This window comes from Eucalyptus grandis, chromosome 10 (assembly GCF_016545825.1).
Source record: "Eucalyptus grandis isolate ANBG69807.140 chromosome 10, ASM1654582v1, whole genome shotgun sequence".
Taxonomy (NCBI): domain Eukaryota; kingdom Viridiplantae; phylum Streptophyta; class Magnoliopsida; order Myrtales; family Myrtaceae; genus Eucalyptus; species Eucalyptus grandis.
This window is the reverse complement of record NC_052621.1, coordinates 2,556,673-2,571,559: the sequence shown is the minus strand read 5'-3', so window position 1 is coordinate 2,571,559 and position 14,887 is coordinate 2,556,673. Positions and strand designations below refer to the sequence as shown.

General features: G+C 39.6%; 3 protein-coding genes across 3 annotated transcripts in view; 2 read left to right on the top strand and 1 right to left on the bottom strand.

The window, feature by feature from the left end:
• LOC104421080 (phosphoinositide phospholipase C 6) overlaps window positions 1–6,127 on the top strand; it is a 10,091-nt gene extending 3,964 nt beyond the window's left edge. The window contains 2 exon segments of the mRNA XM_039303654.1: window positions 1,410–1,485; window positions 5,524–6,127. Of these exon segments, the coding sequence (XP_039159588.1) occupies window positions 1,410–1,485; window positions 5,524–6,127 (680 nt within the window).
• Window positions 6,128–9,439: 3,312 nt separating this feature from the next.
• Window positions 9,440–10,429, bottom strand: LOC120288945 (peptidyl-prolyl cis-trans isomerase CYP19-4-like; the record flags this gene model as incomplete). The annotated part of the gene is made up of 3 exons (XM_039303257.1): window positions 9,440–9,883; window positions 10,180–10,255; window positions 10,390–10,429. Coding segments are annotated over 3 exons (255 nt in total), but the record flags the coding sequence as incomplete, so codon positions are not given.
• A 518-nt stretch (window positions 10,430–10,947) lies between these two features.
• LOC108955717 (putative ABC1 protein At2g40090) lies at window positions 10,948–13,568 on the top strand. Its single transcript, XM_039303653.1, has 6 exons — window positions 10,948–11,017; window positions 11,090–11,221; window positions 11,995–12,086; window positions 12,202–12,348; window positions 12,493–12,606; window positions 13,374–13,568. The coding sequence occupies exons 1-6, from the start codon at window positions 10,948–10,950 to the stop codon at window positions 13,566–13,568; spliced, it is 750 nt and encodes a 249-aa protein (XP_039159587.1).
• The last annotated feature ends 1,319 nt before the right edge of the window (window positions 13,569–14,887 follow it).

The following is a 14,887-nucleotide window of genomic DNA, read 5'->3' as shown; positions in this document are numbered from 1 at the left end:
TATGACTACATACATGCAATATCTTTCTTTTTTGCTCATCACACGTAAAATCTATGTAAATATGTAGGTTTTGTGATCCTCATTTAGAGAATATTCTCTAAACCTCTTTTAATAAGTGCAGCTGGGATTGACGTACTCCATTCATTGATGCTTGGCTACTTATGTCACTCTAAATCCGTGTTATCTCTAACCTCATCGATAATTCTTTAATGTGCAAAAATACTTCATTAAATATGAGGCGATGAGTTTGTCTCATTTAATTAGTACATTACCCGAAGAATAGAAGTACATAGGCGTTGAAATCCTCTATTTAAAACAGCAAAATCGTCGCTCTCAATTACCCACAACAAACACATTGTAATTCCTTACATTTGATAATCATGGGGAGGTATTACTTTGTGACATCTTCATCATGGCGAGCCTCTTGTGCTCCATCCGTTACAGCAGGTATGAGTCACTCCCTTTGCTCTCTCTCTCTCTCGTTTCATTTGACTAAATTTTCTCCTTCCGACACAGGAGATTTCTGACCCTCACACAATGCAGTTGTCATCCTCCTCTCAGTGCGTGCCGCCTAACCCTGCTCAATACCGTGAAGTGAAGCCTCCCTCTCACCCCAGGTCGACAACTGCAGAAGACACCAAGTACACCTGCAGTTCCAGACCCCGTTACCCCTGAAGAAGCCGCCCAACCCTGTTGAGTTCTGAGCGTTGTATTTAATAAATAATTAACAGTGGCAATGTGCTTTTGAGTCTAGCCAATAATGTCGTTGGCATACTCACATAAGATTGTGCTAAATTTCTCATCCCGGATCACATCAGACTTTGAGTTATTCATAAGAAGCATGAGCTTTTTCCTTGCGAAAGTTTGGTAGTATGATATACCTTTTGTAGTTCAAGAAAAGAATTGGAGGACCTTTCTGAGTTTAATGGAAAGACCGTTTCCTTTGCACAAATGCAATATCGTTTCCTTGTTATCATAAACAACAGGAAAATCTGGCAATGTATCTCTAACATCCACCTGGCCATGTTCCTTGATGAGATGGTTCTTAACGTTGCCATTATTTTGTCACGAGCAGCTAAATACAGAACGAGTTAATTTCCATAAGAATCTCAAAATTTTCGTTTATGTACTATCTTGTATCTGAGATTCTTTCTCTGTTCAAAGTCGTTCCCCTTGTTTACTTTCATGAGGAGATTGGAGAAGAACAAAGGAGACTCTATGACTCACTTAAATAGCTGTAGGATAAATTGATGACAATCCATCTCTTGGAAGTTCACAAATCAAATCACAAGTTTTACACAGGTTCACATATGAAAGCATTAGGTCTCATATGATCTGCATTCTTTTGTCGAGCTATTGACATTCTTATCTGTTCTTTCTACAATCCTTTAGCTAACAAAAAACCACAGTTGGTACTTCTAGATCCTTGGCCTCTATAAGGACGAGCGTGTCTACTAGGACTTTAACTATGCTGCTCTTTGGAAGGTATATTACCTCATTACTTGCCAATGCGATATAGACAAGATAACATTTTTTCATGATGATTTCACATTTTTGATAACATAGGCTGGTTTTTGATGCTAAAAACAATTTGAGAAAATAGTGTGAAGCTGGGAGGGGGAGGACCTTTGTGCGCTATTTGCAGGAATTTTGACCATGAGGCCACGGAATAGAGTTGTTGATCCAGCTATTTGACCATTTGGTTATACAAGCCACACGATAGTGAACGTTCAGATCTACAGGTGATCGTTTCCTCAAATACCACTGATTGTGCTTGTAGAGATCTATTTATTCTTCATATCATGTCTACTTTCCTTTTGTTACTTATTCTCAGCATGATTATTTTATCAGATAGTAATAGCTGCTTTAACTTTTCTAGCAGATGTGCATCTCAGTATTTCTCAGAGATCTCAGAACTTCTGAGAAGACTGCTTGAAATAATTCTGCTGATGCTGAAGACAAATGACTGTCCGTCTGTAAACAGTGCGCTGGTATTGCATGGCTACCTCTTTATTTGCATTTATAGAATCCGGTTTATTGTTTTACCGTTTGGGCATTTCTGCCTTCTTACCATTGTATAGTCTTCTGTTGACGGTGGTAGAACTTGTCAGACAGGAATTTGTACTGAGCCAGATGAAGCTAAATTATTGAAGCCACTCTGTTCCCCTCGTCTGTCTAAATTATATAAATTACTAGCTTCTTATAATGTGTTTTGGTTGACGAGTGGATATTAAGATCCCAAATTAGAGTATTTGATGTTCTCTCTGATTATATCCTAAATTACTAGCTTCATATAATGTCTTTTGTCATAAGATGGGACTACTTGACCTTGATTGTAAGTAAGGTCATTAAAATCCCGAATTAGGTATTTGATATTCTCTCTGATTTTGGCATAAATTCGGTCTACTCTCTGCTATGCTGAATCGGCTATTAAGGTCCTTTCTGCTGATAAGAATAATAAGGACCATACAACACTCTGATAAACAGCTGGTAGCTTTGGCTAGGATATTGGTACCTCCAGTTTTGGAAGCTCATTTAGAACCCTAAGTGGGTTATTAGCAAGATATCTGAAAAATTTTACCAGCTGCAGGAGTACAAGGACACTTGTGTTACCTGTTTGTGGACCATCTTGTCTTTGTATTTTGCAGTTTATATATTATATTGGAGAATTATTTAATGTGTAAATTATAAAGTTACACCTAATTGCACGTCCTCCTGCTAGTCGTGCCTTTTAACAGTGAGGATCTTCACTGGAACATTTCTTATCATTTGGGAAGATATCTTCAAAAGCAGTTCTTGAGGCAAGAAGTACGAAACAAGATCTCTCGTACGCCGGTTGAGCACGTCTGGTTGGAGGAAATTTCGGTGGAAGCTCGTCTTCTCGCAATGCAGTTGGCCCTGTGGCTTTTACATCTTAGAAAAGCTTTTGCCATGGTGAAAACATAATTACTCAGCGCAATGATAGTTCCTTCTACCCTTCCCTGAGCATTAGTTTATGACCTTCGCCTAATTCATATTCTTTCTCTCTGGGTTTAGAATCTCTCCATTCACATGGAGGATTATCAGTCCCGGATCGACAGATTGAATTTTATATAGGAAACGAGCAAATAAATGTTGTCGATACACCTTTACCGGCACCTCTTTATTTTTTTTTGAGATCTCCCCATAAAGTGAAGTGGGAGAATTACTGTAAGAACAAAGTTCGATTCTTTTCGAGGACTCATATTCAACCCAGTTAAATGAGATGCCTGCTACTTTAATAATTGCTCGATCTCAGCCGCACAAGAGAATGCACAACGAGCACCTTTCTGTCTTTGTCGTGCACTGTTTATGTTGCGAATCTTCGACATGGGGACACGCCGGAGGTGATGCCATGTCGATGCTGGAAATGGGATTCGGAAAGTGACGAGACTGTTGCGTCACATTTATTTTTCTAGGCATTTACATAATTATATACTCTCCATTTTCTCGCCAATTTAATGAAAGTTTCCGTAGAGAGAGATTATATAATCTCAATTTCTACGCCAATTTTTCTAGGCGTCATCATGACGAGGATCTGTCCTAGCATGTTCTTGCTATGGACCTGTGGTATGGGCCGTCGGATCTCGTCATGAATATCAAAAGCGATTTAGATAGGTTCAAGTGAAAGAAAGATGAAATCACACATTGGTCCAATTGTTTATGAAAAGATAAATCAACAAGCCTTTCGCAAGAGGTGACTGCAAAATGACATCATTCATTGCTAATTATACTTTTTCTATGTTTAGGTAGACTTTTAAATACTGCCCTCATTTATTCATGGAAATATAGTGTTGATTGCTTTGGCTTCTTCCGTTCCACGGTCAATAATTTGAATGAAAATTAATTATGCAAAAGACTTAAACAAGTCAAGATTATCTAGGTCAATAAGTAGGTGAAACCAACCCTTTAATCAATAAATAGGTGAAGCCAACCCCTTAAGCGTTGCCTTATTGGCTTGGTACCCACGTCTACCTTACACACTTTAATCAATGTAATGCATACCTATATTAGGTCGAAAATGTTCGACAACCTAATTTCCTCTTCTTCTTTCTTTTTTTCTATTTTGGAGATCAAAAATAGTCACCCAAAACTCTTAAATAATTGGACCCTATTTCTTCTTTTTGGCCCCCTATTTTTGGGTCAGAAAAATCACCTCCGAGTACAAATTTTATTGGCCGGGAGGCGGAGTTAAACGACGTGCCGTTTTGCTTGGGTGGCTGTTGGGAAGCTCGGAGTTTTTTCTATGGGGCTCGAAAGATATTTTCAGAGAGAGAGAGAGTGGGTTACTTTTTGCCAGCGTGAGCTTGTCCAATAGGAGGCCTCCGTAAGATATTCTCGTTTCCGGGTCTCACGACCCATTCCCTCGCATCCACGGCGCATCCTTCTCTTCACTCATGACTCCTTCCACCTAATTCTCTCTCTCTCTCTCTCTCACTCTCTCTTAAAAATTTAATTATATAGTAAGATTGTGATTTAGCAAACAAAAGAGAACAGAAATGCAGTAAACCATTCGAAAAGTCTCTGAAACTTATAATTAAAGCCAAAAGAAAAAAAAAAAAAAAAAAGAGGAAAAAATGACGAATGATGAGAAGAAAATATTATTTTCCTACGTAAATTTTAAATATAATGCATTCAGAAAAACAAACCTACCACTAAAATATACGAAGCTCACCCCCAAGGCAATGAGAATAAATCCATTGTAAAGTCTTTCTCTCTTATTCCAAATTAAAAACAAAATTGATAGTCCGTTTATTTGAAGGAAAACTGTTTTTGAAAATTTATTATTATTTTTTTTTTTGGTGGTTGAAACTATGGAAAATAGATGGATTCGCAAAAATTTTATTTCACAACCCGAAAAACAAATGAGTTTAGATCCAAGGACAATATCTCCCTCTAACAAAAAAAGAAATTACTTTTTCTTAAATTAATTGAGCAAATGAAAAACTAACTAATTTCCTTTAAAATGTTTCTTATGAAAAAAAATTCAAGGAAACAAATTCGCCCTTATCCAATTTTGTCAAGAAGATAAATAGGGTAAGTGAAATTTAAAAAAAAATAAATTAAAGTAAAATGACAGAAATAATGATTGAATTTTAACTCAATATGTAATTCGATCTCCTAAACTGTTAATTTATTCAATAGAGTCCTTGAAAATTTGGTATACATTCAATATAATCTCTCGATTGTATGAAAATATTTGATGTAATCCCAATTTTGAATTAATGAAGTGACTACTTTTTTAATGTTTTGATTATATTAAATATGTTCATGGATCATATTATACATTAGTCGAAACTGACCATATTGAAAAAGGTAAAATTTTATGTATCAAGTTGTATATTAAATCAAAATTCCATAAACCATTATTTTTGGAAAAATTAGATCCTAAAAATTGGTCGTGATGGACCTAAAAGGTGCAGTGCACGCCCTTTCCGGCGCGTACATGCAGCCTCGCCGCCTCAAAGAAAGTATAGATTCTCTCCGAAAATATTAACGGCGCAGGAAGAGCTCACGAAGAAGAAATGTCCGCCGCAGCCGGGTGACGACCAGCCCCGCCTCGGATTCCTCCCCGCCGCCCCGCCGGATCGAGCAATGGACGCCGCCGCCGCCGCCGCCCGCAACCGCCGCCAACAACCGCCGCCACTGCCCGTCCTCCGCCAAGGCCAACCCCTCCACCGTCACCACCGCCACCACCGCGCGCGCCGGCGACTCGCTGAAGGGCTCCCCGTGGACGTCGAGTGACGAGGGGCCCTCGTACGACCCCGAGGTGTGGGAGATGTTCAACAAGAACTTCCGGCAGGTGCAGACCGTGCTCGACCGGAACCGCTCGCTGATCCGGCAGGTGAACGACAACCACCAGTCGAAGAGCGCCAACAACATGGTCAAGAACGAGGCCCTGATCCACGAGATCAATCAGAACATATCGAAGGTGGTGTCGCTCTACCCGATCTCTCCACGGATTTCTCCTCCGCGTTCCACCAGCGAGAGACGAGCGGCACCGGTTCCGCGTCCAAAGGAAGCAGCCCCTAATCGTGACCCCTTATCGAGAACCCCTTCTGTAGGATTGGGAATTTTTTCTGCAGGAGTGAAGGTCGGTGCTAGCTAATGAGTCGCTAATGAGTCTTTTAAGCGTCCTGGGAATAAAAATCGTAACTTGCTTCGTGTTCGAGTCCGAGTCTGAGTCAATCGTTCCGTCTCGTCCCTCTCGTCTTGTCGTCAGTGATGTAGAAGAACTCTGCTATGCTCGTTCTGGGCTGTGTTGTGGTTCTGCTTTGTAACTGCTGTTTCTAGTAACTGTGAACTCGAAAATGATGATGACGAAAATTGCTGCACTACGAACCCAGAATTTTAACAAGATGCAGGGATCAGAGCGTATGTAGTAAGGGTGTAGTTTTTATCTAGTTTCTTGCAGATGGTTTGCTGGGCAATCGAAGGATTTGATGTTGGAGGGTTAAATTCTTTTGAAGTCAGCTCCTTTGCTGTAGATTGAGTTGCAGGATTTGGAGGCTTTAGTTTCAGGCCTCTGGATCTTTAGGTCTCCAGCTCAAGTATACTGGCAGATTTTTCTGATTTCTCAGTATGAGATAAAGAGCTTAAGTACAGTACGCAATAGGTGTATGCTTAACCCTTGTACATCCTAAGTGATGAGTCTTGTGATCCATTTCTTTTATCTATATGATTAGGCTTTTCTTGGATAGTAGAAGCTGTTTGGGGAGAGCTCTTAGTAGATTCTGTGCTCATCATGATAACTGACTTGGAGTAATTTGTGGTTGGATTTTATCTGTGGATATTCTGATTCTTGAGAGGCCCTCCTTCATGTGATTAGCTTTCCCTATGAAACGCCCGATCTCTTTAATAGGTGTCATATAATGTTTAGTCGTCTGGGGTAGCTTTATCACTATGTAGGGTTTCTGCCATGAGTCAAAAATGCAAGTTACAAGGTACCTTGGTTAATTAAAACAATGCTTTCTCGCCTAAGTCCTTTAGATCAAGGATGAAGTCAAAACCACATAATAGAAACTAAGAATCTCTAGTCCTCAATCCTCATCATCGGTATCTTATGTTAATACTCTCTGATGGAATCTTCACTTGCCTCAGTCCTAGATCTGCTATCAGACTGCATTAAAATTCCAGTCTACAATCAAACGGAATGAAAGCATGAAATTGATTAGCTATAGTGGCTGCAAACAAAAATCATGACTACAATTGTCCTTTACTGCTGGGGCAGTTTCTAGGAAAGGAGGAGTGGAAAGTGAAAATTGCAGAATCCATAGCAAATTAGGATGGACTTGGTGTGGACTGCCTGGTGTGAGCTATCTGGTTCTTCATGTGCTTCTCACATTACTCAAGTGGTCTCGTGATAACATCCATGTACTGAAGCATCAGTCTCATTTGGTATGATAGACAGGCCATCACTTATGATGATAGTATGACTAGCATCGTGCAAGTTTATGCTCAGAACACTGAAGGCATTGTGGAGAATGTCATTCCAAATGATAGGATTAGCAGGTCTTATGTGGAAATATCATGAAGCGGGGTTGTGTACCAAGCTTTGTTTTTATTTCCATATCTGACTCTTGAACTAACCTCAATATCTCATCATCCACAGGTTTGTAGTGGCATGCGGTATAAGTTTGGGTAATTATGAATGCATGGGTCATCCATGTGGGAAGTCTTTCTTCCGCTTGGTAATTATTCTCCTTCATCTATGGTTGGCAAGACCATTATACCTTCACAGTGCCTGTTCAGATCTCACCACTTGAGAAGGATGTAGGTCAGCACTGAGAAGTCCCTTCGTTTAGATAACCAAGTCTTTGACATTCCTGCTCCTGGGCAATGCAATGAACATAAGCATATGTGCAGCAGGAGAACTCTCTCTCTCTCTCTCTCTCTCTCTCTCTCTCAATGATGCAGAAGAAGTAAACAAAATTTGGCTGTGCCTAGGCCATGACACAGGCAGAATATTTGCTCAAATGTGCTCTCGATATAAAGAACAAGTTTTGGTTTATTTTATATTGGCCATGAGCAATTTGACAGATCTTTGGGTTTGGTTTGACTGAACCTTTGTAGTGAAGTTCCAATCAAAAAGTAGTTAATTCTTGGGAGGTGGTAGGTCAATGTTAATCCATTTTTGCAGATTGAGATTGTTGACATCAAGATTGGTAGTTAGGGTCATTTTCCCTGTTATTCATCTACACTCTGTATTTAATGCACATGAGATATTTCTTAGTCAATTCTTTGCTGTTGAAGGTCCAGTTGCCTCGGGTTTGCAAATTAGGGCGACTAGCAGTTGCCATGAACAGAAATTCTCTGGCTTCCGTCTTTGTTCGTGGGTGTTGATTTCATCAGATTTACTGGGCAAGAACAGATGGATTGCGCTTTTAGGAGCGCTGTAATGACTATCGCCCAACTTTGATCTGATGTAAAGAGCTCGATCTGTTCTGGCTGTCTTCCTTGTATTCATACACTTGCTATGTCGCTTCGGTAAATCTCACAGTATGGGATGTGACCCTGTAATTTCTCACATCTAACCTGAACTTAGGCCTTATCTCCCAATGACCACCCCATTGTCATTGCGCATAAGCCCTGATTGTTTGTGGTTGTCTTGCTTGTGATAGCTGTCGCCTAGTTGATCAGGTCAATGGACGGATCTCAATTCTTATTGGCATAAGGGTGCGTATTTGCACGATCTTCCTTTGCTCTTGTCGAGAGCAATATTGTCGCTCGTATAAGTTAATGTCAATGGACAGAAAAGGTGTCATTACTTCAATTTTTACTTCTTAAGTGGCTTCCGAGTGCAGTTCTTTTATGTCCCGATGAGTTTTGGTTACTTTTCTTTTGAATCTGATGATTAGATCCTTGACTCTCAGTTGGTGAGAGTTGGATCAGTGGCACAATGCAGTTCTGCTCCACCAACAACTGCTTCTTCAGAATTTCCTTTCTTCGCAGCTGCTTCTTCCAGATCTTTCAGGTCCTTCAATAGGCCGGTGTATCTGTGACGGTAATTTTTTAATGCAATTGTGACGCATTGGGAACGAGGTAAACACAAACCTTAAAGAAACCCGAATCCACAGCAGGAGCCGCTACATCCAATTTGCGAAAAAAGAGAGAATTTTCTTAATTTACAAATTAAGTAGTGATTACAGAACCATACAGAACCACTCTCGATGTATATGGAACTCTTTTGGTTTACCAGAAGTCTTTTGTTTTGTCTATCATTTTAGAGATATTGTTTTCGGTTTGAAGATAGTTTTCACTCAATTGCAAATATCGTGCTGTTGGCATTAGTTTTTACTCATTCAATCGGCCGGAAGATACAAATAAAATGAGTTTCTTCAGAAACGACTATCTTCTCATTTGGATAATGGATTGAAGATTTTGAATTACGAAAAAGCAGAAAAAACATCATTTGCTCTCATTTTTTTCAGAACAAACATCCTGTTTTCTACATTTCATTCGGCTATTTGCAACGTAATATCCAATTCACACTCAGAAAAGTTATCTCTATTCATGGCTGGCTTCTATGATCGGTCCAAGCTCTTTCAAGTATGTCCCAATATCAAATCAACAAGCTTGCCTCGCATTTTCTTCTTCACCATTAAAGAAAAAAAAAAACATTTGCATCAAAGCAGTGCACGATGCCTGAGCCCTACATTCGTGTTGAGTAAGCTATGAGGTCAAACTTGTCAAGTGCAACCTGGAGGGGAGTGTGCAGGGGAGTGCTCATAGATCTAATTCTCCGCTGTCCGAAATGACAACGATACTTTTAGGTTGGCCGCTCTGTCTCCCTTCAGCCTCAATCTTGTGGACAACATCCATCCCAGACAGCACCTTTCCAAACACAACATGGCGGCCATCCAACCTACAAGAGATGGCCAGGAGTTTAAATCCTTGGGTTAGTTTATGATCAACCTAACAAATCAAAATATTACCAAAAGAGCCTATGTTAACTAAACTATGACGATAATCCATGATAAAGTTGCCAAGATGTAAGTAGGCAGTAGCACAACTTTCCCCTATAAGGTTTGAGATTAAGTTAACAATAGCCTCGAACTCATTCAAATCATGGTAAAATCTCCAGCAGTAACATCAATGAGCTGAATGTAGGTGACAAAATTTGCTTATCAAAGAAATGAGATAGGGAAGATGGTCAATTACCAGCTAGTTGTCACAGTGGTAAAGAAAAATTGTGACCCATTTGTGTCTGGCCCAGCATTTGCCATCGAAAGGCGCCCTGTTACAAGGTAGAGAATTAAACCTCTATGTGTGCTCCTTCATGTGTCACAGCTCAAGAAATTAACTTCAGGGTTACTACAAACTTCTTCGCAATTCTTTTGAAAGCACTAGGAAGTCCAATTATACAGATACCTGCATCTGTATGCTTCAGTTTGAAGTTTTCATCAGAAAATTTGTTGATTTAATTGTGAACACTCTACATCGTATCTTCCCAGTTTTGATTACAGGTAGTGTTATCTCTAGCCATATATGTGTTATCCTCCTGAGGAAGAGATTACAAGGAGTCTTTATTGCCGCATCATTATATGACTACATACATGCAATATCTTTCTTTTTTTGCTCATCACACGTAAAATCTATGTAAATATGTAGGTTTGTGATCCTCATTTAGAGAATATTCTCCCTAAACCTCTTTAATAAAGTGCAGCTGGGATTGACGTACTCCATTAAGTGATGCTTGGCTACTTATGTCACTCCTAAATCCGTGTTATCTCTAATTCTTCATCGATAATTCTTTAATGTGCAAAAAATACTTCATTAAATATGAACGTGAGTTTGTCTCATTTAATTAGTACATTACCCAAAGAATAGAAGTACATAGAGCGTTGAGAAATCCTCTATTTAAGCAGCGAAATCGTCGCTCTCAATTACCACAACAAGCACATTGTGAATTCCTTACATTTGATAATCATGGGGAGGTATTACTTTGTGAGCATCTTCATCATGGCGAGCCTCTTGTGCTCCATCCGCGTTACAGCAGGTATGAGTCACTCCCTTTTGCGCTCTCTCTCTCTCTCGTTTCATTTGACTAAATTTTCTCCTTCCGACACAGGAGATTTCTGCCGCCACCCTCCACGATGCGGTTGTCATCCTCCTAAGTGCGTGCCGCCTAACCCTGCTCTCAATACCAGCGAAGTGAAGCCTCCTCTCAGCCCCAGGTCGACAACTGCAGCAGAGGAGCCTGGTACACCTGCAGTTCCAGACCCCGTTACCCCCTGAAGAAGCCGCCCAACCCTGTTGAGTTCTGAGCGTTGTATTTAATAAATAATTAACAGTGGCAATGTGCTTTTGAGTCTAGTAATAATGTCGTTGGCATACTCACATAAGATTGTGCTAAATTTCTCATCCCGGATCACATCAGACTTTGAGTTATTCCATAAGAAGCATGAGCTTTTCCTTGCGAAAGTTTGGTAGTATGATATACCTTTTGTAGTTCAAGAAGAAAAGAATTGGAGGACCTTTCTGAGTTTAATGGGAAAGACCGTTTCCTTGCACAAATGCAATATCGTTCTTGTTATCATAAACAACCAGAGGAAAATCTGGCAATGTATCTCTAACATCCACCTGGCCATGTTCCTTGATGAGATGGTTCTCTTAACGTTGCCATTATTTTTGTCACGAGCAGCTAAATACAAGAACGAGTTCAATTTCCATAAGAATCTCAAAGTTACCTTTTCGTTTATGCTTTCATCTTGTATCTGAGATTCTTTCTCTGTTCAAAGTCGTTCCCCTTGTTTACTTTCATGAGGAGATTGGAACAGAACAAAAGGGAGACTCTATACATTCACTTAAATAGCTGTAGGATAAATTGATGACAATCCATCTCTTGCGGAAGTTCACAAATCAAATCACAAGTTTTACACAGGTTCACATATGAAAGCATTAGGTCTCATATGAAGTCTCTTGTTCTTTGTCGAGCTATTGACATTCTTATCTGTTCTTTCTACAATCCTTTAGCTAACAAAAAACCACAGTTGGTACTTCTAGATCATGGCCTCTATAAGGAGCTTGACGTGTCTACTAGGACTAACTATGCTGCTCTTTGGAAGGTATATTACCTCATTACTTGCCTAATGCGATATAGACAAGATAACATTTTTTTCATGATGATTTCACATTTTGTGTAACATAGGCACTGGTTTTGCTGATGCTAAAGCAATTTAGGAAAATAGTGTGAAGCTGGGAGCAGGGGAGGACCTTTGTGCGCTATTTGCAGGAATTTTGACCATGAGGCCACGGAATAGAGTTGTTGATCCAGCTATTGACCATTTGGTTATACAAGGCAGCGATAGTGAACGTTCAGATCTACAGGTGATCGTTTCCTCAAATGCCACTGATTGTGCTTGTAGAGATCTATTTATTCTTCATATCATGTCTACTTTTCCTTTGTTACTTATTCTCAGCATGATTATTTTATCAGGTAGTAACATGACGCTCTTTAACTTTCTCTAGCAGATGTACGCATCTCAGTATTTCTCAGAGATCTCAGAACTTCTGAGAAGACTGCTTCGAGTAATTCTGCTGATGCTGAAGACAAATGACTGTCTACGATCTGTAAACATTGCGCTGGTATTGCATGGCTACCTCTTTATTTGCATTTATAGAATCCGGTTGTGTTGTTTTACCGTTTGGGCAATTTCTGCCTTCTTACCATTTGTATAGTCTTCTGTTGACAGTGGTAGAACTTGTCAGACAGGAATTTGTACTGAGCCAGATGAAGCTAAATTATTGAAGCCCACTCTGTTCCCTCGTCTGTCTAAATTATATCCTAAATTACTAGCTTCATATAATGTGTTTTGGTTGACGAGAGTGGATATTAAGATCCCAAATTAGAGTATTTGATGTTCTCTCTGATTATATCCTAAATTACTAGCTTCATATAATGTCTTTTGTCATAAGATGGGACTACTTGACCTTGATTGTAAGTAAGGTCATTAAAATCCCGAATTAGAGTATTTGATATTCTCTCTGATTTTGGCATAAATTCGGTCTACTCTCTGCTATGCTGAATCGGCTATTAAAAGGTCCTTTCTGCTGATAAGAATAATAAGGACCATACAACTGCTCTGATAAACAGCTGGTAGCTTTGGCTAGGATATTGGTACCTCCAGTTTTAGAGCTCATTAGAACCTAAGGTAGGTTATTAGCAAGATATCTGAAAAATTTTACCAGCTGCAGGAGTACAAGGACACTTGTGTTACCTGTTTGTGGACCATCTTGTCTTTGTATTTTGCAGTTTATATATTATATTGGAGAATTATTTAATGTGTAAATTATAAAAGTTACACCTAATTGCGCACGTCCTCCTGCTAAGTCGTGCCTTTTAACAGTTGCAGGGATCTTCACTGGAGACATTTCTTATCATTGGGAAGATATCTTCAAAAGCAGTTCTTGAGGCAAAGAAGTACGAAACAAGATCTCTCGTACGCCGGTTGAGCGTCTGGTTGGAGGAAATTTCGGTGGAAGCTCGTCTTCTCGCAATGCAGTTGGCCCTGTGGCTTTTACATCTTAGAAAAGCTTTGCCATGGTGAAAACATAATTACTCGCGCAATGATAGTTCCTTCTACCCTTCCCTGAGCATTAGTTTTATGACCTTCGCCTAATTCATATTCTTTCTCTCTGGGTTTAGAATCTCTCCATTCACATGGAGGATTATCGGTCCCGGATCGACAGATTGAATTTTTATATAGGAAACGAGCAAATAAATGTTGTCGATACCTTGTCGCACACCGGCACCTCTTTATTTTTTTGAGATCTCCCCATAAAAGTGAAGTGGGAGAATTACTGTAAGAACAAAGTTCGATTCTTTTCGAGGGACTCATATTCAACCCAGTTAAATGAGATGCCTGCTACTTTAATAATTGCTCGATCTCAGCCGCACAAGAGAATGCACAACGAGCACCTTTCTGTCTTTGTCGTGCACTGTTTATGTTGCGAATCTTCGACATGGGGACACGCCGGAGGTGATACTCCATGTCGATGCTTTGGAAATGGGATTCGGAAAGTGACGAGACTGTTGCGTCACATTTATTTTTCTAGGCATTTACATAATTATATATACTCTCCATTTTCTACGCCAATTTAATGAAAGTTTCCGTAGAGAGAGATTATATAATCTCCAATTTCTACGCCAATTTTTCTAGGCGTCATCATGACGAGGATCTGTCCTAGCATGTTCTTGCTATGGACCTGTGGTATGGTCCGTCAGATCCTCGTCATGAATATCAAACGATTTAGATAGGTTCAAGTGAAAGAAAAGATGAAATCACACGTGGTCCAATTGTTTATGAAAGATAAATCAACAAGCCTTTCCGCAAGAGGGTGACTGCAAAATGACATCATTCATTGCTAATTATACTTTTTCTATGTTTAGGTAGACTTTTAAATACTGCCCTCATTTATTCATGGAAATATCGTGTTTGATTGCTTTGGCTTCTTCCACCGTTCCACGGTCAATAATTTGAATGAAAATTAATTATGCAAAAGACTTAAACAAGTCAAGATCATCTAGGTCAATAAGTAGGTGAAACCAACCCTTTAGTCAATAAATAGGTGAAGCCAACCCCTTAGCGTTGCCTTATTGGCTTGTACCACGTCTACCTTACACACTTTAATCAATGTAATGCATACCTATATTAGGTCGAAAATGTTCGACAACCTAATTTCCTCTTCTTCTTTCTTTTTCTATTTTTGGAGATCAAAAAATAGTCACCCAAGCTCTTAAATAATTAGGACCCTATTTCTTCTTTTTGGCCCCCTATTTTTTGGGTCAGAAAATCACCTCCGAGGAGTACAAATTTTATTGGCCGGGAGGCGGAGTTAAACGACGTGCCGTTTTTGCTTGGGTGGC

Excerpts from the sequence above, each read along its gene's own strand:
- LOC108955717 (XM_039303653.1), top strand. The coding sequence starts at position 10,948 with ATGGGGAGGTATTACTTTGTGAGCATCTTCATCATGGCGAGCCTCTTG. Across the intron at positions 11,222-11,994 it reads AACTGCAGCAGAGGAGCCTG|CTAACAAAAAACCACAGTTG; the intron begins GTACACCTGCAG and ends ACAATCCTTTAG. Across the intron at positions 12,607-13,373 it reads GATCTGTAAACATTGCGCTG|GGATCTTCACTGGAGACATT; the intron begins GTATTGCATGGC and ends TAACAGTTGCAG.